General features: G+C 42.6%; 1 protein-coding gene across 6 annotated transcripts in view; it reads right to left on the bottom strand.

Moving 5' to 3' along the window:
* Window positions 1–16674, bottom strand: part of ANO5 (anoctamin 5) — a 62565-nt gene extending 45891 nt beyond the window's left edge. For 4 of the 6 annotated variants that reach the window (XM_063331539.1, XM_063331542.1, XM_063331540.1 and 1 more), the window contains exons 1-3: window positions 16410–16674; window positions 3853–3897; window positions 868–938 (exon numbers count right to left, since the gene is read on the bottom strand). In XM_063331539.1, the coding sequence (XP_063187609.1) occupies window positions 868–938; window positions 3853–3897; window positions 16410–16614 (321 nt within the window). In that variant the 5' untranslated portion in view covers window positions 16615–16674. The remainder of the gene's footprint in view (window positions 1–867; window positions 939–3852; window positions 3898–16409) is intronic. The other 2 variants (XM_063331541.1, XM_063331544.1) reach the window with 1 other exon arrangement.
* Between the last annotated feature and the right edge of the window lie 7321 nt (window positions 16675–23995).

Raw genomic sequence — 23995 nt, 5'->3', positions numbered from 1 at the left:
AGAGGTAGGTGAGGACATGTTTTACTCCAAAGACGTTCAGCAGAACAGCTACAGTTTTTCAACACTCGATTCAAAAGACATCGTTTCTGATGAGTTCTCTTTACTTTGACAGAGCAACTATTTCTTTTCCTATCTAAAACTCTTCCTATCTTCCTCTAAGCATATAATAACCATAATAAAGAAATCAGACAATAGAAATTAAAATAAAATGCCAATTTCAAGACTGCATATTTTCAATATTCTTTTTAAATCTGTTTCTTAACTGAATAGTAACCACACACTGCTATCTATTTAAGATATTGTGTACTGTACGTATTAAGCAATGAAGTACTGTGAAAAAAAGAATAGCTGATGATACTTTTTGTTTTGCCCATGTTGAAAGGAAGAGGTATCCTTATAACTCAAATCTTCATTTGCTTTCTCATAAATCTTGCTGCACTGTCAAAAAGTTCCTAGAGCAGAGGAACGCAGAAGTGCCTTAAATTCCCTAGCAAGCCAGCAATACAATATGGAGCAAAAAACAAAGTGCTGGGTTTGTGCAGAAGCATTATGTTTTTCCAATTGCCAAAATATTAAATGATCATGTGATTCTCATTTCAAGACTGATACTGGAAACACCGTTTTGTACTACTATTGTGTTGTAGCGCTAACATGCAGAAATCTCTCAAAACACTCAATGAGTAGCAGTGTTACTTTCATGGGTTTGCTCCTTCAGAACACTAGAGGAAGAAAATGTTTGCGTGGACAAAAAAGAAGGTACGAGATAATCTAAAAGAAATATTTTTAAGACTAATTCTGCCTTTCACAGAGACTGTTCATTTTTCTTCCTACCACCAGTATGTTAACGCCATCGGTACTGTACCTTACCTCAGAGCTGCTTGGGGCTTCTGATCCTGTGGTTGAAATAGTTTCACATAAAGGTCCATTGCATTCTTCCCCTAAGGAACATTGAAAGAAAGATTCACGTAAATACATTCCTTATTTTCAAGTATGATCGTATCTGAAAATGAAGTGAACCCTGAAAGCGTGGAACTATGAACAAGCAAAAGCAAAAGCTGGAAAACAGTACTCAGCTACATAAAGTCTTCAAGAATGGTTCTTTGAAGGGAAAAAACACTGTGAGACACAATATACTCAGTCAGTACTATCTAGTTGTAACCTTGCAGTCACAGAAATACATTTTTAAATGCCACAAACAAAAATCTGTCAGCATCACATATTTGATGAGATAAAATTCCTTCTTGTCTTAAATGTCTGATAGGTGACTGTGAAAGTCTCACATCTGGAGCTTTCCTGCCTCCATTTTGAAAGTTCAATTATCTCTGGGGTTGCTTGCTAGAAATTGAATTATTTTTGTGTTGCTAAGGGATTAATGGTGCATAATCTCAAGATTACAGACGCCCACATAATGGAGATATGGAGACAGGATCAAGAACAGTAATGTCAACTTAAATTACCAAGCTTCTTCTTGTTCAAAAAAACCCCAAAAACAACAAAAAAACACCACCTTCATTTTAACAACACTATTGAACTCCCAACACGACTTTGCTGCAAATATAGTCAGTCCACCAAGGACGCTGTTACTTAAATGTTAACATTATAGGGGAAAATCATATTGGATATCTTCAGATCCCTAAATCATACTGAGATGTTTGCTGGGTTTGTGGCTCTGGACCTACTGTGTCAACAATTCCTTCCGGAGAGCAATTCAGAACCCATAAACTAGGCTCCTGCTCCAAGTTTTTGTAAACAACCATGTCTCTGCTGATTAGACAGACAGACCAGTCTCCTAAATCAGGCATCTAAACAGCTCTACCACCAATGCGAAAGGATAAGCAGTTTTGAAAACAGCTCATCACAACCTAGAGCAGGCACCTAAGAAAGTTGCCTCTTTCTTCCAAAAAAAAAAAAAAAAAGGATTCGTCATACTCCTTTCTCCATCAAACAGCAAGGAAGTATTGAAAGAAAAAAAGTAGAGGAAACAAAATCCTCTCAAGCTTTGTCTAAATTCACTTACAGAAAAAGGTCTCTGTAATTTATAACTGTACGTATGATGCGATGAGAAACTGGGCGACAGTATATAATAGTATATAACATACAGTGAAGAGGTTTCTGAATGCTCAGACATTCAAAGTTGTTGCATGCCATTTTGCTAAAGCAAACTGCACCTGCAAAATCTGTATTAGTTGATATAATTTGAACACTTAAGTTTTATTCAGCACCTGTAGAAAGATGTTTGCATATGCTGATACAAATTGAGAGGCCAGTGTTAAGTCAGATCTAAAAAGTTAGTGTGCAAGTAAATAATCTAGGATCATTCTGCCTGCCCATATATATTACAAATGCTACAGGGACTACGCTGTAAGACAGACCACCAAACACAGAAAAGGTTTACAGGAACAGCTTCAGCACAGAACTGAATTCACTTCACCTCCCAACACAGCACAAGCGTTTAACACATATGAGAAACAAATGGCACATAATGGGAGAAGATTATAGTAAGAACACAAAAGTCTTGACTCAAAAAACAGCTAACACAATATTCAGATTAACTTACTTGAGAAGCTGCTTCTGCAAGAACATTCCTAAACAGAGGGTCTAGCTTCATAGAGTGCTGCGCAGGAGAGCAGACCACTGCCCGATGGAAGAAAGGGATCCTCACCATGATGCTCTGCTGCCTGCTCTGCCTACAGCCCTGGGAAGCAGGTGGCTGCTGCAGCTTTGGCCAAAGGTAGCCATCCCAGGAGCAGAAAGCCCAAACGTTTGGTCACACAACCCTCCATGGCAGAAGCAGCCTGGCACCTTGTCCCTGGAGCAGTAACATTCAACTTGCCTATGCTGCTGAGAGGACTTGACCTGATTCCACGGCCTACAACAGCAGCCTTGGTGTCTGTTTTTTCTGGATTTCCTTTCTGCAGTTGTGAAAGTTTAACCTCAGGAAGAAGTGCAATTCAGATTTCTACATTTCAAATGCATTCCCAGTATCATGTTTAGCTTGGAGAAGAGGAGGCTGAGGGGAGACCTCATTGCCCTCTACAACTACCTGAAAGGAGGCTGGAGAGGTGGGGGTTGGCCTCTTCTCCCAGGTGAATAATGACAGGACCAGAGGAAATGGTCTGAAGTTGCGGCAGGGGAGGTTTAGGTTAGATATTAGGAAGAATTACTTTACTGAAAGGAGTGGTCAGGCACTGGAACAGCCTGCCCAGGGAGGGGGTTGAGTCACCATCCCTAGAGGTGTTTAAGAAACGTCTAGATGTGGCACTTCAGGGCATGCTCTAGTGGCAGAGATTGTAGGGGTTTTTTTTGTGTGTGTATGGTTAGACTTGATGATCTCAAAGGTCCTTTCCAACTATGAAGATTCTATGATTCTATAGCTGATTACTTAGGCAACTTGTGGATGCAAATCCTCTTGGTATCTGCTCCAGGGGAGTGAAACTGAATAACCCTAGTGCAGCACACAAGACGGCAAAAAGAGAATGCAAAACATGTATTAACTGAGAAGTACAACATACTTAATATGTTCACTCCTTGAAAAACATATAAACAGGTTCCTAAGCAATATAAGAAATCCATGTCCAAGTCATGTAGGAAGGCATAAAGGAGCCGCAACCCAGAACTGCAACAAGCACCAGGAACAAAGATGCACAATTAGTTCTTAACCAAGACTTGCCCACAGATAGCTAAAAATTGACTTGTATACCACATTGCAAAAAGCTTGGCTCATATGTGATATCAATGACTCATACAAACTTAAGTTTGATTTCCAAGAGGCTCTCAGTAGGATAAAAAAACAAAAAGGGACAGAGGACACACACAAGAGGGAGGATGACGCAACACTGGTTAGTACAATACCTTCTGACCGCGACGGCTTGAACTTGGTGAGAATCGCAATGTCATCTTTAAAAGGAAAAAACACTTCAGTAAGGCCCAGAAGTACAATCCACTTTTAACATGAACCTGTTTAATAACTCTCCTCTATCCTTTACAATACGGCCATTATATCCAATAAAAGAATAAGCCCTGGAAACCAGAGACTGCAACCTAGACAGAAAGCATGGAGCAGGTTCCTCTTGAAACACCAACATTCACCTTTTTGTCCAGGCACCTTATTCTGCAACACTAACAAGGATGCCACGTTCCCGTATCAGCAGAAGGGAGGACCGTAATAGTTTCTGCTATCCAAGAAAACACCTTTAAAATTCTTCAAGAAATTACAACTTTGTATCTAAAGATGCGAGTAAACCAATCATACTCTGATAAACCCACCATATTTAAGGGAATGGCCTTGTTCTTCAAAACTACATGCTCTACTGTACCTAAAGAGATCTAGAAACGCCTGCACAGCAAGAACGAATGAGGACATCTAACTAAATGTAAGTGGCCCTTCAATACAAAATCCCTTTGTACAAATTGCAGTCACTCCTTGCAGGTTTTTTTTTTTCAGAATTAATCACAGAACCACACTATGACTATCAGAACCCATTAAAATTGTTTCAAACATATATAATTTTAATATTTATTCAAATCAGTGGCCTTTCAAGGGCACGCATGTATACCAACTGAAAGAAATACCTCTTTCCCAATATAGCCTTCTAGTTCTGCACACAGCTATTTGCAACTCCTTAAACATGTGTGTCTTGGGAGTTTACACATTATTGGAAATAAGTGAGCTTCACGTGGCCTATAATTTTGCAGTATTAACATATGCTGTCCCAAATTACACCCTACCGCAGGGCAACCTACTTATAAACTTTCAGTATGCCAGCCCTAAGAATTACAGACCTTTTCTATTTCAATTACAGATCCGGATGATCAGATCAACAGTAATCCAAAACAGCTCACAGAAATTAACATTCAGAACTGAAGACTGGAGAACATAATCGAGACTGATTTCATCTCTTAAAATGTAAGTAGTTTACCCCACAAAAAAAAGGTACTTTTATACACGCAATCTTATGATTTCTGTAACTAGCACGAAAAATGGCTCCTTGCGTAATGAAACGATTAGTCATTCTACAATAGTTTAACTTAGTTCACAGTGCCTGAATCACTTTCTTTTTCTACATGGCGTTTTATGAAAAAATAAAAGGAATTTAACTCCACATCTGGACCTACTGGTTAAAAGAACTGGTTTAATGCGATTTAGTATTTCAGGAATCGAAAAGTTGTCCTTCAAAACCTTCTGATTCATTCCATGATGAAAGACAAAAACGCTTAGTGGTCTAGACACGAACACGCTCCCAGTTTTACAGAGACATCACCGTATCTGCAATTTACAGAATCGTCATGCCAGCTATTCAAGCACAACTGGCCATCATGTATTTAAAACCAGATAAATGGATGGGAGACCCCAGGCACGGCCTACTCACCCTTTATAGGACAGTATGACAGAAAGTGGAAAATTCTCTTTGATAACTACAATGGTAATACAAGCTTTATAAAATTAAAAGTCACCTGCATAAAAAAAAAAACCAGCTCAAAATAAATTTTGCTTATTTTGACAAGTGCTGTTTAATTTCATTTATAAAACCTCATAAAACACAAATAAGCCTATTCAGTGCTGTCACAAAAAAGTCAGGATGCCATTGTAAATCAAGGCCTCCCCAGCACCCTGTTTTCTGATAGCTGGGGCGAGGCAAGCAGTACGGCTTATGCCACAGGACTTGCGATATATCCCTTTGCACCAAAAATGAACTTTTTTTTTCTTTCTGGGAGAAGTGCAACCCATCACAGGTCACATCCTGGTCCAGCTGTGCCTCGACTAGGCAAATAAAAGTTCCAGGACATGGGCCCAACCACAGGACTACTCACTTGACTTCATATTAGTGCACTTTGTGGAACGGTTTTTGGTTCTATCACTCCCAGACAGAGCAGAAACACGCTCTGAAGGACACGACAGGACAAGTTCTGGTCTTTGGAGAAGTCTGCCGTGCTTGGGGAAGAGGGAGTTTAGCTGTATGGACATGGTTGGACTGTGCTACTTGTTCTCGAAGGCCAATGAAAAATCCTTGGCTTTTTTAACTACTAGGACAGGCACAGCCTGGGATGCTCGAGCATCTTTAACAGTATCTAACCAGCAATTTCCCTACAAGTCGATGATCTATGTCACTTCAGCATCCTTAGGTAAGCCGGGGCCTGCTGGCAGATGGGAAGAAGAAAAGCTTGTCCGATGATGCTGCACTCAAGGTACAGCCAGGCACGGAGCAGCTGGTGGGTAGATGCTGCAGTCTGGCACAGCTCGGAGCAACGCTGCATCACAAAACAGAGCAAGAGAAGGCACTGAAGTTTGCCTTTCTTTCAACTTTTATACCCTGATTCATCTGCACCAAGTAGAGCTCTTGGTAGATGTCTTTTACCAGTAAAAATGTTAATATATTCGGTGCTTCTAAATCCAAGTGGCAGATGAACAGACAGTTTTAGGGGTCAAAATTTTCATTTTGCTACTAAAACTAGCAAATCATCTGCACTTGCACACGTAAGACCTCTGATAGTGCTATTTGGAAGGCAAAGGCAGAGCCAGGATGCTCAGGCAGATGCTGTTTATTGTTTAGCAGCAGTAAGACTATTACTGCTGGTACTGCTATTACTTTCAGTATTGTTTCCAAAATACTGCTTCCATTTATTTCCAAGATTTTCTAAGACGCAGTAAGAGCATCTCTGCCAGTCAACAAAACCAAGCAGGTAAAACCCACTCTCAGACCTGTCATACTGTCCTGCGTGCGTCATGTCTGGTGCCTTCAGCACATCAGTTTACACATATACATGTCCCTCAAGCAAAATTGTGATGGTCCAGGTAAAATGAAAACAAAACAAAACAAAACAAACTTACATGGCAGTTGTTGTGAGGTAGCTACTTTGCACCACTACAAAGAAACTTTCTAATATTCCTAGATGTCTTGAAGTTACCATACTGATAAAGCCCTGCCATTATTCAATAACCTGGCCCGCCTGACAGAAAAGAGAATTCAACTTAAAATAGGATTATTTATCACTAAATCAACGCGCTGTTTACAGTACTGTGTCCTTTGCTCCCAAGAGATCACCGTGGGATTCCTGCTGCAGTGGGATCTACTCTGACCGATTTCCATCTTTGATATGGAGTCTGATTCAGCACTGAGTCACTAACAGAAATGCATACTGGACAAAGACCTCTCCGGAATAAGGTCACTCCTTCCAAGTAAGCTTCATAATGACTATTTTAAGTGCTTCCCTATCTAAGAAAAACATGTCTTTAAAATGACTTATTAACTAGATTTACATCTATGTTGACCGCATCCTCCCAGAGCTGGCTGACTGGGTTGCCTAGGAGAACTGAGGACCCACCTAGTATGCTGGCTCCTGAGCAAGTAAAATAAGTGTTATTACTTCACCTGGCATCGTCTGAAGAGTAATAACTGCACTGCTGAATGAAAGATTCCATCTCGAAGCTACACGTGAAGTGGTGGTCTGTGCACACTCAGAGCTGCTCCTAAAAATTTGAAACTATTTCTTAACAATGAACGCATTGAATTCTCAGTAACTCCAAGAAAATTTATTTGGAACATTTTGAAGGGAACATTTATGGTTCCCTTAAGAAAAAAAAAAAAAAAAAAAAAAAGAAGAGATTGCATTCTAGTCTGCTTCATGGACATATTAATTTTCAGAATGTATTTTATTATTAAACAAGCAATTCCATAGAAAAGGTATTTATCAACACATAGAAAGTAAAAGAAAAAAACTTTATAAAAAAGTACTTTATATAGGCATAAATATATAGAAGAGAAATCTGTTCCTAACAGTAAGAAAATCTCATTTAGCATTTGGAAAAGACATGAAGTCCTCAGTTCTAATCTATATTATAGTACAAGAGTATTTTAAATCAGAACTGAGGTTTACCCTCAGCTGCCTTCATTTTGAAGTACCATAAAACCTCCTGTTTGATTAAACAGCACTGGGTTAAAAAAAAGAAAAAAAAAAAGACCAAAAAAAGTTGTGTAAATCTGTTTTTAGCAAAAAACCACAAGCAGAGTGTTGTAACACAGAACTTGAATGGCGTTTTAATGCGGTTAAGGCCACAACCGTTACCATATTGTATGTATCAGCTTAGATAAGACTTAAAGCAAGCTGTGAAGTTAGCACTTATACCTTTCAGGTATCATCATTTTGCAAAATGATATACGTAAACTGATCAATAGGTTCAAATACAATTAAAAAAAAGAAAGCCCAGACCCGCGATAGCTGGATAAAGTCAGGTATTTAAAAATTGTATAGCATTTAAATGCAAGTAAGGGGGACTAGGATGGCAAATAAACCTCCGAAGAGCAGGGTGGTGAAATACCAGACTGCAGAAGTCCTGACAACTCATGAAGCACTGCGGCTGTGCTTGTTGGCACTTGGACTATTCATACGTGCAGGGCCAGATTTCATCAGCACTATCTGACTGCAGAGGCAGACAAACAGCTCCGGCAGTGGCCTTGCACACGTGTGAAACTGCCAGGAGCTCTCACATCTCCTTCAAGGTAAGATGAAGAAAGGGGAATGGTGATACTGCTTTTCATCACAGCCCAAGGGAATTACAAGCCCTTCACAAAGTGTTAGGTATGGACTTGCTTTCCCAGTGTTCCCAGAGGCACACTTAAAATCTCATAGAATAATTCACTAATGCATTTCTCCAACTTCCACTGAAACCACTGATGTAACTCTGAAGCAACACAATCTCTGGTTTCTTTCAGCATTTGCAATACGTAAGTTTTCAACATCAGCGGAGAGCCCAATATATTATTCATTCTATGCACACACAGCACATTCCCATCCTTGTATGAGGTCTAGGGATACTGTAAGAGAAAGGCAATACATGAACAGGGAACTAGTGATGGGGAAATAGTGAAAAAAATGGTGGGAACTGGATTAGCATCAACTAGGAACACATATAACTTGTACTTTTAAGAAAGTATAAAGCAACCTATAAAAACCTACACCCCAAATTTACTGTCTTCTGTTATTATTCCTTAGTTTCATGCTACCCAGGCATTTAATTTCAGATGGGCAATTTCATCCTCAATTTTTTGTTCCTTGTGGTCCACATTCTCTACTTAGCATATTATTTTGGTTATGCTTCCGATTAAATGTGTAATCAGGAATTTTGCTAGTGTATTCATCAAGCACTTATTTTTTTTCATATTAAACAACATAAAAATATACTAGTATACAAAGACTCTTTACAAACAAATCCCATCAATTTTTTTTTTCTAAAGTATGAGTTTGCAAGACTTTTTCTGCCCAAATTACTTTAAAGACAATGGAATAACTCTGGAAGTCATATACTGATCCCAGAAACAGTTCCTATCAATCAAGAAAATGAGCAGGGCACTGGACCATGGCTCCCATCGCTTAGAGTTTTTTATGGAAGCACGAGTAAATTAACAGGACTGAAGTACACAAAGGCATCCAACTTGCCCATTACCCCAAAAACCACATCTCATAGTCATTACTCGTTAGCACGGTATATTTCTAGCACACCATGAATTGTCTAAACATAGGCTCTCTGATTTCTTACCTGATAGTTAAGAAAACCCCTTCGAATAACAAACCACAGGGCCCTTTCTAATTTCAGGCTAGTGCAGAAAATTAAAGGCCAGCCTTCTGCATCACGAGCCCTACCCATGTGGCTTGCTGGGCTTCTGCTATCTTGCCAAAGGCCTCAAATTTCACATTTACCCTTGGAAGCCTGCTAAAGAAGACAAGAGGATCACTTGGGATTTCCAGTTATAAAACTGCACTCCACCCAAAGATATTCTCACTTCCTAAAAAACAGCTTTTGGAACTTCACCACTACTGCTCCTCACTGAGGACCAGCGGAGAACGGTTCTGACTGTACCAAAAGTCCCAAGCAAACCAAGAAGATGAAACAATGAGGTGCTTATATTGTACTGTTACCTGTAAATGAGTGATCCATGTGCACTGGAAAAAAAGTCTGATTTGAAACAGTAGCCTAGAATGAGTTTTTTTAGCACGAGTAACATCAAATGTTGGCCTATTCTTCATTTATTCTTAATGAACAGATCTGTAACAGACTACTACACTGCAAATGCAAAAGAAAAAAATAATAGTAATAAATCCCATAACCCATTAATCTATAGGATCATAGAATGGTTTGGGTTAGAGAGGACCTTTAAAGGTCATCTAGACCAACCCCCCTGCAATGAGCAGGGAGATCTTCTACTAGATCAGGTTGCTCAGAGCCCCGTCCAACCTGGCCTTGAATGTTTCCAGGGATGGGGCATCTACCACCTCTCTGCGGAACCTGGGCCAGTGTTTCACCATCCTCAGCATAAAACATTTCTTCCTTCTATCTAGTCTAAATCTTCCCTCTTTAAGTTTAAAGCCATTGCCCCTTGTCCTATCGCAACAGGCCCTGCTAAAAAGTTTGTCGCCATCTTTCTTGTAGGCCCCCTTGAGGTACTGGAAGGGGCTATAAGGCCTCCCTGGAGCCTTCTCTTCTCCAGGCTGAACAACCCCAACTCTCTCAGGCTGTCCTCATAGGAGAGGTGCTCCAGCCCTTTGATCATCTTCATGGCCTCCTCCGGACTTGCTCCAACAAGTCCACATCCTTCTTATGTTGGGGGCCCCAGAGCTGAAGGCAGTACTCCAAGTGGGGTCTCACCAGAGCGGAGCAGACAGGCAGAATCCCCTCCCTCAACCTGCCGGCCACTCTGCTTCTGATGCAGCCCAGGATGCTGGGGGCTTTCTGGGCTGTGAGCGCACATTGCCGGGTCATGTCCAGCTTTTCATCCAGCAGTAGCCTCAATAGGATCTACTGAAAATTCCAGATTACAGTTGTGCAAGCAAAACCTAAGACAATTTCTCTCCTCATTTCTTGGGCACAACTAAAGCAGAAACCAAACAGTAGCAGAAAGCAATGATGAAAACAGGGGCTAAACTCTACGTTGGCAGAAACCAAGAATGAAAACAGGGGCTAAAGAGAGAGACAATGCAGGCCTACGGTTTGTGAGAGTAAGTGCTAGTTTTGCCTTGATGTAGTGTGAAAAGAGTGATCCAAATTTACGTGTGGATGTATTCTGAATACACAGAAATAGATTCAGAAGCCTTTACTGTATTACTGGAATATGAGTATTGCAGGTATGGAATTAAGGTATTTTCTCAGCTGTTCTGGAGAACTACACTTAGACATAGATTTTCATGTCACACCCCTCGACATACCATGAGACAGTTAAAGTAGATACTGTATTATGTTACATTAAGAGAGATAATTAGTGCTTACAATGCATGTCAGCACAGTTGCACAAGACATGCAGTTTCCAGTGTTGGTTCAGGCGTCCTGGCTTATTCTGCACCTTTTTACCAGCAGCAGCCAACTAGCCTGCTAGCACGCCTTTTCTTGGCGTGCATCGGAATAAAGCAATGAATGCTGTAAGTTTAACAGCTGTAGGTTCTTGCAGGAGGCTCTTCAAAAAGACACATCTCTATAATGTAATGCAAGTAACCAAGTCCCAACCTCGAATCAACTCCTCCCCCCCCCAATATTTAATCTATAAATAATTCCTGACATATTATCCATCTTTCTGCAGATAGCCGACACCTCAAAATCCTTCCATATATACATTATAATTGCAAGAACTATCCCTAGCAATACAGCACAAGGGTCTTCCCTCCCCTTTGTGCATTTATACATACGCGCAAGTGAAAAGCTACTACCAAATGCAATGAAATTGCTGCTAGATAATGGGGGCGACCACACTGCTCGTCCGTCCAACCCCCAGACAACAATAAAAAACTAGTGTAAAAGTTCACTGCATTATTACCTTGCCACTTAACATCTGACACAGCAACTCTCCCCGCATTTTTACGTTACCTATACTTTCTTAATTACATATTTATATTAGACGACTGTACTTCTCTGTGTGTATATACAATTCATTCATCAGTTTACAGACACTAAATGTGAAGACAGTGGTCTTTTTTAACAACGTATCTGCCAACAGTTCTCAGTATAATTTTAAAAGCACATTTTCACTAGTGCCCTTCTATCTTATCCTAGTTTTTCCTTGCATCATAGTAATCATTAATCATTTGTAGACAGATGTTAAAGTGCCCTTCTTGTTTAAGAGACAGTTATCTCCTTTCTGTAGAGACTTTTCCAAAGTGCAAATTCTTGCATTTGGACACAGCTTCCAATTCTCAACACATGGTGCTAATGCACCTGTTAAATAAAAGCTTGGAAAGCAAAGTAACTTTCGTTTGCAAGTTGAGAAGAGCTACTTACAAAAACCTTCCAGAGTGTGAGATCATATTTATGTTGCATTTTCATCAACCAGCAAAGACTGGAAAGCTTCCAGCTGCAGTTATACTTTCAAAATTTTGAATTTTACTCAGATCCAAAGCCAAGTTCTTATTTAAAAAAAAAAAAAAAAAAAAAAGCCAACACCTATGTACTGGAAACCTGCCTTTTCATTAGTCCTATAGTCCATTATAGTCCTATATAGCCCATTAGCACCTCGGAATGGGACACCCCACCACACAGTACCTTAGCTAGAAGCTGCCTGGGAGGGAAATCCTGAGAGAACATCCCCCTGCCTTACGCTGCAGTATGGTTTCAGTTCCTTCCTCAGCATTTATTTAGCATTCCCAGCCCAGAACCTCTGCCTGCAGCTGGAAACCAGCCCTTCCTCCAGGAACCTGTGCGAGGCAGAATCAACTGCAGAGCATTTTCTTGCATTTTCTCAGCAAAAAGGTGAAGCTGCGGATCCCTTATTATTAAATAGGGGTAAACCAGCATTCACGGCTGCTGGGCGGGACAGCCGCTGAGTTCTTTACCCGAGGGGATTCAGCAATATTGCCCAGCTCTCCGAAGTGTGGCCTAACCTTCCCACATAATTGCTACTGGGTTAACAAGGCATGCCAGAGGCTCTTAATCCCTCCTTGGGAGCTGCTGCGCTTTGCTACTCACCAGGCTGCAGAGAGAGGGTGTGACAGTGACTTTAACCTCATACATAGGGCCCTCATCTAAAAGAAAAGTGCTGTAAGTCTCAGTCTCCAGTTCAAGGGCAATTTTTTTATTTTTATTTTTTAAATTGGCACCATCTCTGGATAAAATCCATATTTAACAGCTGTGGTGGAATGGTCTTGATGTTTTAATTTTCTCATTAAAAGCACTGCAGCATGTATACCAAAAACATCATGTAAGGTGATCTTATCCAAGTTGTTGGGATCAGTTCCCAAAAGCAGGCTTTCCTACAACAACACGGAGTTTTCCATTAAAAGGAGCTTTACCTTCCAATAACCAACCTGTATTTACACTGTGCCCCTGCAGTGACTCATCGCAGCCAGTAAAGAAATTCCACTCAGGAACTGCATGTTTGTTGGGATAAGGGAGTATTTTCTCCCCTACCTTTTATATTCTGAACTATGTTTAAATTTCTCAGAGCTTTTATTTCATTACCTAGGAATAGTCTTTAAAAAGAAGCTTCCACGTTAAGAAACCTTCCGCTTTAGCCCTGTGGGAACACGATATCCCATTCAGCGTTTCCACAAATAGATCAGAAATTACTACATACATTACTACATACATACTACAAACGTAGTTTTGAACAGCGGCCTGTATTTTATGTTACTAGTATGAATCATAATCATTCTGATTAAATAAATGAAATATCATTCTATTAAATGACAGCAGAATTTGGCCCTGAATGCTGAGGCAAGTCATGCCATCGGCCTGCCCGACTTTTTGCTGCCTATCTCAGGGGGAAGACAAGCAAGATGACAACCAACCTAAGCAAGCATTTGAATTTACATCAGTCTTAGAGCATTTCGAGTTCAAAACAGACTCCTGGAAGTTTTGAAAAAGGAGCCATGCGTATAAAGGCAGCGTATTTCAAATCACAGCATGGAGCCAATTACGAGTTTCCAGAAGATGCACAGTCTTGGGGATATATCCCACAACACAGCTAGCGTAGCATTAACATTTCATGCTGGAAAAATAATGCTGAATGACAGCATAGACATAAAGAAATATTCCTAACATATTGTGGTTGTCTTCTTCCTCTGATATTTACATTCCAATCTTGAGAGTTCACTTTTCTTCATTTTTAATATTTGAGGTAAACGCCACACATCTTCCAATCGAAAGCAAAATCATGCACACAAAAATGGAATTTATTACCTCATGCGGGTGTAATTCAACAGGAAGCCAGAAAGCTTCCTTCAAGGTACAAGTTTTGGCGCATGGTCTCCGAACACAGACTCTGCAAGCTCAACTTTCTGCTGCTGGTAAGTAGTTTTTCACCCCCACAGCCTGTTCCTCAGCATTCAAGTTTAATGAAAGGCAATAGTAAACCAGAATTAAATACATGTATTTAAGGAAAGTAAGTTGCAGATGTTTTTTCTTCTGCCTTGTTCCTACTGACACAGCGCAGACCCTGCTTCTGCATGTCACACATCTATAGCTCGGAGCCTCCTTAAGAGGCTATCTTTTCCTTAAAAGCACAAAGCAGATGTTTAGATCTAAGAGCAGTCCCAGTGGCAATATATGCATACTGTTAACTTTTCTAACCCATAATTTGAGGACGCCTTTTTTTTTTTTTTAACTTTGAGAGATTTTGGACAACAAATTAACATAAACTTCAAAAAGTCTACTCACTTTATCCCATATTCCATTTGTTTCCATTTTAGAAAAGCAGTTGATTAAAAAAAAAAAATGAATTGAACTAGTGCAAGATTTTGTGTGGACAGGTATGTGCTGCTGTATGGTAAATCCTACTAAATTATCCTCGTTCACTGAAACCCCTCAAATCTGCTTATATTTGAGGTTTATGACTATAAAAACCCTCAAGGCGCTCATGGGAAAACTGAATGCTGTGGAATTAAGTGCGCAAACCTGGCTTCCAACATCAGTCCCTAAATGGTTATTGCCTATTTTGTAAATATTTTTTTAGGCCCAAGCTACTCCAAAAGAACAACCACTGGTTAGAGCAGCTCTGTCCTGGGCGCTTTCCATTGCTCGCAGGCAGCGGGACGGGCAATGACTCAGGCCTCCCCACAAGCCTTAGGAACGGAATTGCTGGCCAAGAGGCTGGGACACCCATCTGCTCGGGGTCTGGGCAAGCCTGCCAGCTCCACCGGGCGCCCACAGAGAGGGCAAACCTTCGTCTGACACTCGCTGCGCACGCCTGCCTCGCCGCAGGTGGTCACCGCTCCTTGCTGTCACTGTAAAGGGCTTCTTTTTGGATAATTTTCGTAGTCATTAGCTGCTGTCACAGCTTTCTGAAACAAGACTGTCAAATATTTTGAAAATCGTGATTTTACACCAGTGTTCAAAATGGCATCATGTATTTTTCTACGAGAGACAGTGTAGTCAAGCTGTGAGGGAAAACACACAATCCAAGCAGCCAACTCAGCAGCAATTAGTGATTCTTTCCTGCTTCAAGATCCTCACTTCTAGGACTGATGCTCAAAGCATGATTCCCTTAAAGAAATTTTTCTAGGTCAGCATTTTTCTTTTGTTTTTAAATATCTTAGAATCTTTCTGAAAACATCAACGTACTATCTTACATCTGACTCTTGATTCGTGTTGCCAGGTGAGGAACCGAGAAACACACACTAAGCATCTGCATCATGTTATTTTACGAAACCACACTATTACCACATTCATAAATAATGACGTTCCATACTAACACGACTCAGAAACTCTAACCCAGCTACTGGAAAGTGTAACCTGGCTATTATAAAAAAAAGCAAAAGCCCCCCAACACAACGGGATCTGGGCCGTGGGGCTGCCCCCACCTCCCGCAGCGAGGTGACCCGCTCTCCCCTGCCCCTTCTTGCCACGACCATCTCAGCCGCGGGGCGACAGCGGCTCATCTCAGCCTGGACCCAGCTGGTGCTTCCTGAAAGGCTACAAGTTCGCCGCTCGGCAAAGGCCACCTTTGCCTTGGAAGTTTGTTTAAAAATAAAAACTAAGGGCCATCTCTTCGTGCTGGTTCTGAGCAGCCTGCTGAGGTAGGAGCCATTTTTTTTTCCCCAAGGTTTATTTTGGGGTTTACAAAGACCTGATGAAACTATGCTCAGGCTCGTGCAAACGCGTTTATTTGTGGCCGGTTTCGGTGGAAACCGGAGGATCAAAGACAACCATCCGGGATCAACCCCATCTCCCAGACGCCTGTCTGCAGACCCCCGGGGAGGAACCGGACCCCCCCACACTACTCCCCACACACACACACACCGTCAGGCTGGCGTTCTCTGCCGGGACACCCCGTTGCCTCCCACCCGCGACACTTCTACGGTTGTCACCATCCCGAGTCACCACCGGGCAGGAAGCCCCGGCCGCGCCCGGCTCCGCAAGCACCGGGGGGGGAGTGGGGGGGGTGGGTAACAAAACAGCGATCCCCCTCCCTCCCTTCCCCATCCCCTCCTACCATCCGTTGACAAAGCCATCTCGATAAGGGTCTCGTTGGCTTTCTTCCCCAGACGATTCATGGTGGCGGCTTTTTCTCTCTTCCTCGCCCGCGGCGCGGGAAGACAGAGAGGGGAAAGGGGAGCGGGCCCAAGGGGTGGGATGCCTCCCAGGAACGGATGGGAGAAAAGGGAGTGAGTCAGGGAGTGAGTGGCCACCCCATACATGCGCAGTGCCCGCAGAGGCGGAGCACGGAAAGGGGGGGAACGGAGGAGGGAGGGGAAACGGGGGCCACCCCCCCCCCCTCGACCGGGCGCGGTTCCCGCCCGGGGGTGGCCGACGGGCGGGGATCCGCCCGTCGGCCACCCCCGGGCGGGAACCGCGCCCGGTCGAGGGGGGCCGGGGGTTGATTCGTTCCCCCGGGGAGGATGATGGGGGGGGGGTGGGGGGGGAAGCGTTTTACTTCGTTAATATCTCCATTAAACCCTTTGCTTTTCCGCTACGTAGCGACAAATGACCGAAGGCGAAGCCGGGGGCGAGGGGGGGGGAAACATCCGAAACGCGAATATCGATTAAAACGCCAGCGTTTGCGCCCTCTTTCGAGCGGCGTTTTGGCCCACCCTACCCCCCCACCCCGTCCAATTTTATTTGTCTGTTTAGGTGTATGTAGCAAAGGGTTATTCTCTCGGTTTTTTTGTTTTGTTTTTTTTTTGCCTGTCCTATGATAGTTGATAGTTTGCATATTCTGTAAGAGTTGATCTTTCATGAGAGAAAAGGGGGGGGGGGGGAAATGGGGTAAAGTAAAGTAATACTCCCTTTGTGGGTCAGTGTCATGGTTGGCAGCTGAGGCCCACGCAGCCCCCAGCTCACTCCCCCCTCCGCGGAGGGATGGGGGTGAGGGGGAGAATCTAAAGAGTAAAACTGAGAAAACTGCTAGGTTGATATAAACACAGTTTAATAATTCAAAATATAATAATAACAAAAAATTAAAAAAAAAAACAAACAACCAAACAAACACAGAGGGGAAACAACCAACAAAAAAAAAAACCCAACGAAAAACCCCAGAAAAACAAGCGATACGAAAGAAAACAATTGCTCGCGGCCAACTGACCGATGCCCAGCCAGTGCCTGAGCCCCTGCCAACTTCCACCCCCACCAGTTTTATTTCTGGGCATGATGTCGTATGGCATGGGATATCCCTTCCGTCACTTGGGGTGAGATGTCCCGGCTGTGTCCCCTCCCAGGTTCTCGTGCACCCCCGGCCTCCTCGCTGTCGGGGCCGTGTGAGGAGCAGAAAAGGGCCTGACTTAGTGTGAGGGCTGCTCAGCGATAACTTAAACAGTGTGTTATCAACACTGTTTTCATCATAACCCCATAAAGCTACCATGAAGAAATTTAACTCTGTCCCAGCCAAAAACAGTACGGTCACTGCTTCTTCTTTACTGAGGAGAAATTCGCTCTTACTTTTGACCCTGCAGGGGTGTTAAACACCGCACGCAGTTTTCCCACCTACAGGGCAAAATTAAGTTTGTGTCAGGCAATAAAGGATAATGGTGTTTGCTGTCCTGATTATAGGTTCAGAGCTAGCAAAAACGTTGTTTTGGCTAACGATCCTGGGTCCTTTACAGTAGTCGGGAGTGAGAAATAAATAAGAATATAGCCTGAGGAAGGGGAAATGAGGCATGAAAAGGCAGCAGAAGAAACATAAGTCTTTCATGCCACGTGTGGAAAAAGAAACGCCATCTTGGTCCATCAGTCTGGCCAAATCTACTCCAGGCTCCCTCAGGATCTCTGGAGCAGAGGGAATCTCCCGAGTCCGGAGCCTGGTGATGCCGGGAAGGACGCGAGGCTCCAGTCGCAGCTGCTGTCTGGAGCCGGCGCCATTTCTGTGTCTCCACCAGCCCCGTCTCCTCGTCGCTGCCTTCAACAATCTGAGGTAATTTCCAACAGGCTTGTTTGTTCAGTACATATATTTCACGTGTTTTTTGTTTGTTAATATCGTCTCAGGCCTTCTTTCAGATTAACTTTTTGTATATTCAGCTTTTACTGCCTAAGTAACCGTTTTATGCACCAAACTGATAGGGAGTTTTGTTACTTGGGCGACTCTAATGCAACAGCGGTTTCATGACAGGATTTCTTAATCATTAAGTTAATCAAGTAAAGTGAGTCAGTTAAGGTGCTGGGCTTGTGTTCAGGTCTATGTACAGTATTAGGCCTTTATTTGTTTTGTGCTGCATTACTGCTCCAAGAAGTATATTTTTAGTCAGGAGAGACCAAAAATTGTGTCTGGTTGCTTTCCAAAGTCAGAAATGTTGAGTTTGGTTTTTAATGTCACGATGCAGGGTGGCGGGAACAAAGAGGACGGGCACGGCACACCAAAGGCTGCTTTTAAACAGCTTGTAACTGCATACGACACACAAGGTTCGGTTTAAAAGCTGTATTTTCTAAGCCTTTAATTTCCTCACAGCATTATATATCCCAGATAAATGCTATTATGCCCACAGAAGATGCAATTAGAGCCAGTATTCAACAGGAGCCAGGAGCAGCAGGAATTGCAGCGGCCATCGCTGGGTTTTGCCTTCTAATTAGCCGCTCGCTCTTCCCAGCTCCACCCGGCATGTGCGGTGGGGAAGTCAACCATACCTAGATCTGTGTAAGTACCACATCTAGGATGCCAAAGATGATTTTGCAGATCTCTGTAATTGGACAGTCTCATGGCTTCTTGAGGCATTTGTGTAAATGACACAGTGGCCCGTGTCAGAGGTCTGCTATCCCACAAGGAGCTATCTATGGAAGGCCTCGTGCCCCTGTCAGGCGCACAGGAGGCCCATGCAATACCCAGCCTTGAGGTTCCTTGTATATTCAGAGTTTAAGCAGCCATTGTCAGACTCAGTGGTCTCACAGTATCACAGAGTCACAGAATCGTAGGGTTGGAAGGGCCGTCTGGAGATCATCTAGTCCAACCCCCTGCCAGAGCAGGGTCACCCAGAGCAGGTGGCACAGGAACGCGTCCAGGCGGGTTTGGAATGTCTCCAGAGACGGAGACTCCAACACCTCTCTGGGCAGCCTGTGCCAGGGCTCTGCCACCCTCAGGGTAAAGAAGTTCCTCCTCATGTTGAGGTGGAACTTCCTATGCTCGAGTTTGTGCCCGTTACCCCTTGTCCTGTTGCCGGGCACCACTGAAAAGAGCCTGGCCCCATCCTCCTGACGCTCACCCTTTAAGTATTTATAAGTGTTGATAAGATGTTGTTGTATGCCCAAACCACCCAGGACCACGCCACCTGCAAAAGGCACAGACCTTTTCCCCTCCCACCTTGCATTTTCACTACTGATTGATCACAAGGCGATACAATGAGTCATGTCAAACTGTTACACTAACTGAACTTTTTTTTCCTGGGTTTTCAGTTCCATGATTTGCTGCAAGCCACAGCTACTGTCAAAATGAAGGAAGAAAAGGGGAACCACGCAGCGGCAGGACCATTTTATTCCTGAAATATCAACACAATAACCAGGTACGCCGTAGTATTTCTGCTTTTGGTGGTCTGGAGTTCAAACACTGTTTCTAACAAACCAAAAAATAGTAAAAATACTAGTAAAAATACCTGGAAGGCTGTGAGTGTAGGTAACAAGCATCACCAGAAATTACTAGCAGTGATCACACTTAGGATGTTCGGCACCAAAGCATAATCCTTAACTGTGTGTGCTAAAGGAGAGCAGATAGTTTGTAGCCCTTATAAAGTCTTGCTTTCCACTGATGGGCTTTTTCAAAAGCACGAAACTGATTTAATATTTTAAAAAACCCATTATGTAAACACAGAAAATTGGTAGGATTGGAGGGCCACTTTTCAAAGATATCTCTGCACCCGTCATTGTCTCAGGTAGGTACCCCAGGGCCTGTTCAAAACCACTGACAACTTACAACCTGAGATCCCCACTTCTGAAAGTCCTGTTAGAGGATTGTCTTTTGGCACCAAAGCATCCTTGAAAATATGAACCTGAGTCCTAAATCATGTGGAAAACGGAGTTTTTCTGTCTATCAGTTAGGTGCTTTGAAAAATTTCATTCTCTATTATCTGTCCTCTGGGAAGGAATCTAATATATACAGCTTTTGCATTTACCACTTGGGGACCTGCCTATAAGTTGTTCGGATAACAAATGCTTTTAGGATTCCCTTCGCTGTGCGTGTCATATATTCATGTTACAGTCTCAAAAGGTGCAGCAACTCTCTACTATTGAAGATACGTGTATTGCATACACTCCTTTTGTTTAAAAAAAAATTATATATATATTCAGAGTTTTAGTAAGTTTTGAAATCAGACTGTGAGCACAAGTTAGAAATAGATACAATAACAAAACACAAATTTGAAACCGATACGGGAACAACGGGGAAGCCGTATATCACCTTCCCGGCCTCTTCAACCTTCTTTTTCTCCTCTGATGGCTGAACAACTGCACGGATGGTCGCTTTGCTGTGAGATTTCAACACATGGGGGCTGCATCCCAGAAACAAATGTTGCTGCCTCCCTCATCTTCGTGAGTGTGCTTTTGTCAGCCAATTAAAGGCCGTTGAGGCTTTCTAGTTGGAGAGCTAACCAATTTATTTCCCTGTCTTTGAATTAGCCCTTTAGAATATAAGTAATAGTGTCATTTGGAGAGAAATTAATCTTTTAGAGACCAGTGGGACCAGATACCAAACAGACTTAGAAAGGTAAAGTGGGACTCAGAAATTAGGTGCCCAAATCCAGCATTATGCTACCCAAAACTGCTATTCGGTTATCACATAACCTTGGAACTTCCACAGACTTTTTTTTTTTTTTTCTTTTTAAATGCACTAGACAGAAAGCGCAGTTTCTGTATCCCAGGCAATAACAGCAGTTAAAGTTTCAACACGTGCCTGGAGTGTGGGAGGTCACAGGCCTCCAACTGCTGTGACTGTAGGGGGTTCAGCCTCTCCTGGTGTCAGGCTGCCCCACCAGCCCGCAGGCTGGGGTAGGTGTGGGGAGGGAGCCAGCAACGAAGCAGGGATGACGGGGAAGTACTGCGTGCTCTCCTGCGAAGGCTGCCGCTATAAAGAAAGGAATATAACAGTCACTGACAAAAGAGAAAGCCCAAGGGAGATCGCAGCTGTCTGGAGATTCAATCAGGGCTCCCTAAACTCTTTCTGCATTTTACTCAGAGGCTGTTTGACATCCGACTCTGCCCCTCCCTCTTAGTTCCTGAAGCTAAACCCAGCTGCTTGAATACCACTCCAGGGTCGGGCACTGAGAAATACAGCAGCGCCTGCTGATGGGACTGGCATTTGAATTCGTATATCGAGACAGCCGATTCTTTGTGTGTGCTGCCACACAGCACTAAAGCCATCAGGAAATGAAAAGAGAGTGCCATACAGAGCTGTGGTGCAGGGCAGCAGAATGCAAACATTTTCAAAGGAAGTATAAAGTTTTACATAGTATGCAAAAGTTCATCATTACTCACTGCATTTTTTTCCGACTCCATCACTTTTCAATTAGTCAGCTGTTTGCCAAAAGCGGTGCAAGTAATAATAACACATATGATCTCTAAACAAACAGATGACTTTACAGACCATAATCTACCTTTTTCTTGGCCGGAATTACTACAGATTTGCAACAGTAGAACTAAAACCGACTACCCGGTTTGCACCCTCCCCAGGGCAAGGAAACTGCGTGGGTGCGGCCCCAGCAAAGCCCAGCTGTGTCTCTGCGGCGCGGGCTGCTGGAGGAGGAACGCCTGAGGCGGGGACACTGGGGACATGGGCCCTGCGTGAGCAACAGCGATTTTGAGAGCTGCCAGAGATCAAGGTAATCTTAGCAGAAGCCTGTATCCCGTTTCAGCCACAAGCAGACATTTTAGTTCTGTAATCTTGCAGTCACGCTCCCACAACTGGATTGCCCGGTTTACAGCTGCCATCAAAGCCTTCTTAAAATAATATAATAATAATCCAAAGAAACCACAAAAAAAGACGACAAGAAAAAATTACTTCAGTGTGTTTTGGGGAGTAGAAAGAATTAATCTCTTTCCTGCTTAGAGACCTTCTTAAGGATACTTGAATGTGTACAAAATCATTAACAATGTATGAGAAATGATTCTTCACTCTCATCATGTCTCTGTGGATATAGTTCCATTGATTTTGCTAAACTGGTCCTAAACAGCATGAGTGAAGATCAGTATTTAATTCTAATGGGTTGTGCACTGATAGGTATGCTCACATAAAAGATTATTGAATGCGGCAGGGTTGGGATAAAGCCACTTCATCAGTGCTGGCACTTAACTGACAATGTTAAGGTAAGGAGTTGCGTCACCTTAGTAAATTCCTGTGTGCTTCTAGTGAAATCATCCATTTTCTTTCCTGTCCTTTTATAGACAATTTAGTTTCTCAGGGTTTAGTGCCCTCTGGTGGTAATACGTTTCCGGTGAAACTAGATATACTGACACATGCTTAATTTTGGTGTTTCTTTTACCTATATCTGTTGATTATCCCAGAATGAAAAATGAATAAATAAAATAGAATGATATTGTTTCTTTAAACACAGAGGATTTTGGAGTGAGTAAATGAGGCTGATGCGTGAAAGACAGAGCACTGAAATGATGCAGGGAGCTCAGTAGCTCTAGCAAAAATATTAACACGTTTGGTGCAGTTCAGTGTGCATTAACCAGATTAGACAGTAAAGCAGAACTAAATGAAAAAGGTAACATAAAAGTACAAGAGAACAAAAAACGTCAGTTATATATGATACACACAGATAATATTGCGTGTCATCACAAATAACTTTGTGAAAACCACAAATTTTTGTATACACCTTTTAATTACTTGTGCATCTCTCATATCTGCACATTTTTAACTGTCCTTGATTACATATTTTATTACAAAGTGTATAAAAACTAGATCAAGATGTTATCGGCTTTCTCAAAAATTCTAGAAAAATATAAGCCCTTCAAAGTATTCAAGCACAAGTTATTTTGTGCAAGATATTCAAGCACAACTTACTTAGCTGGCAGGCTGGTGAGAATAAAAATAATGGTACAAGTGATTGTCTAATCCTATGGGCAGTATTGAATGAACGTCGTCTTGTCTGCTGTTTATAAAATTCTTCATGAAGAATAACAGTAGTTATTATGTGAACTTTAAGAAAATGTTTCACGTTTGCTGTTATATATTATTGCTAAATTCTGCATATGTCGTAGACCTACACCTAGGTTTCAAAGCTTCCATTCACTGCAGTGCACATACACAGCACCCCTAAAACCAGCTCAAACAGAGGAAGCATCTTTCCATCTTGGCTTCTCTGACATCAGATGACCAAGCTAGATCGTCTCTTTTCAGCCCTTCTCCTTGGGTAGGCTCTGCAGGCCAGCTCCAATGCCTTGGCTGAAGGTTTCCATCTTTCACAAGCTCGTGCAGCTTCCTAATTTGCTCTTCTTTTCCAGCAGTCCCATTCTCCTCCTTCAGAGGGAAAGATGGAAAGGCCTTATATCGTACAGAGTGGTCGAGGTGTAGGGCCACAGCTAGCATTTCTAAGCAGAATGAATGAAGATAGATGCGTTGGGAAAGAAAACAATATGCAGTTTTCCATGGAGACAGAAAAGATT

Source organism: Chroicocephalus ridibundus, chromosome 4 (assembly GCF_963924245.1).
Source record: "Chroicocephalus ridibundus chromosome 4, bChrRid1.1, whole genome shotgun sequence".
NCBI classification, from domain to species: domain Eukaryota; kingdom Metazoa; phylum Chordata; class Aves; order Charadriiformes; family Laridae; genus Chroicocephalus; species Chroicocephalus ridibundus.
Note: the sequence above shows the minus strand (reverse complement) of the source record. Positions and strands in the feature narration are given on the sequence as shown.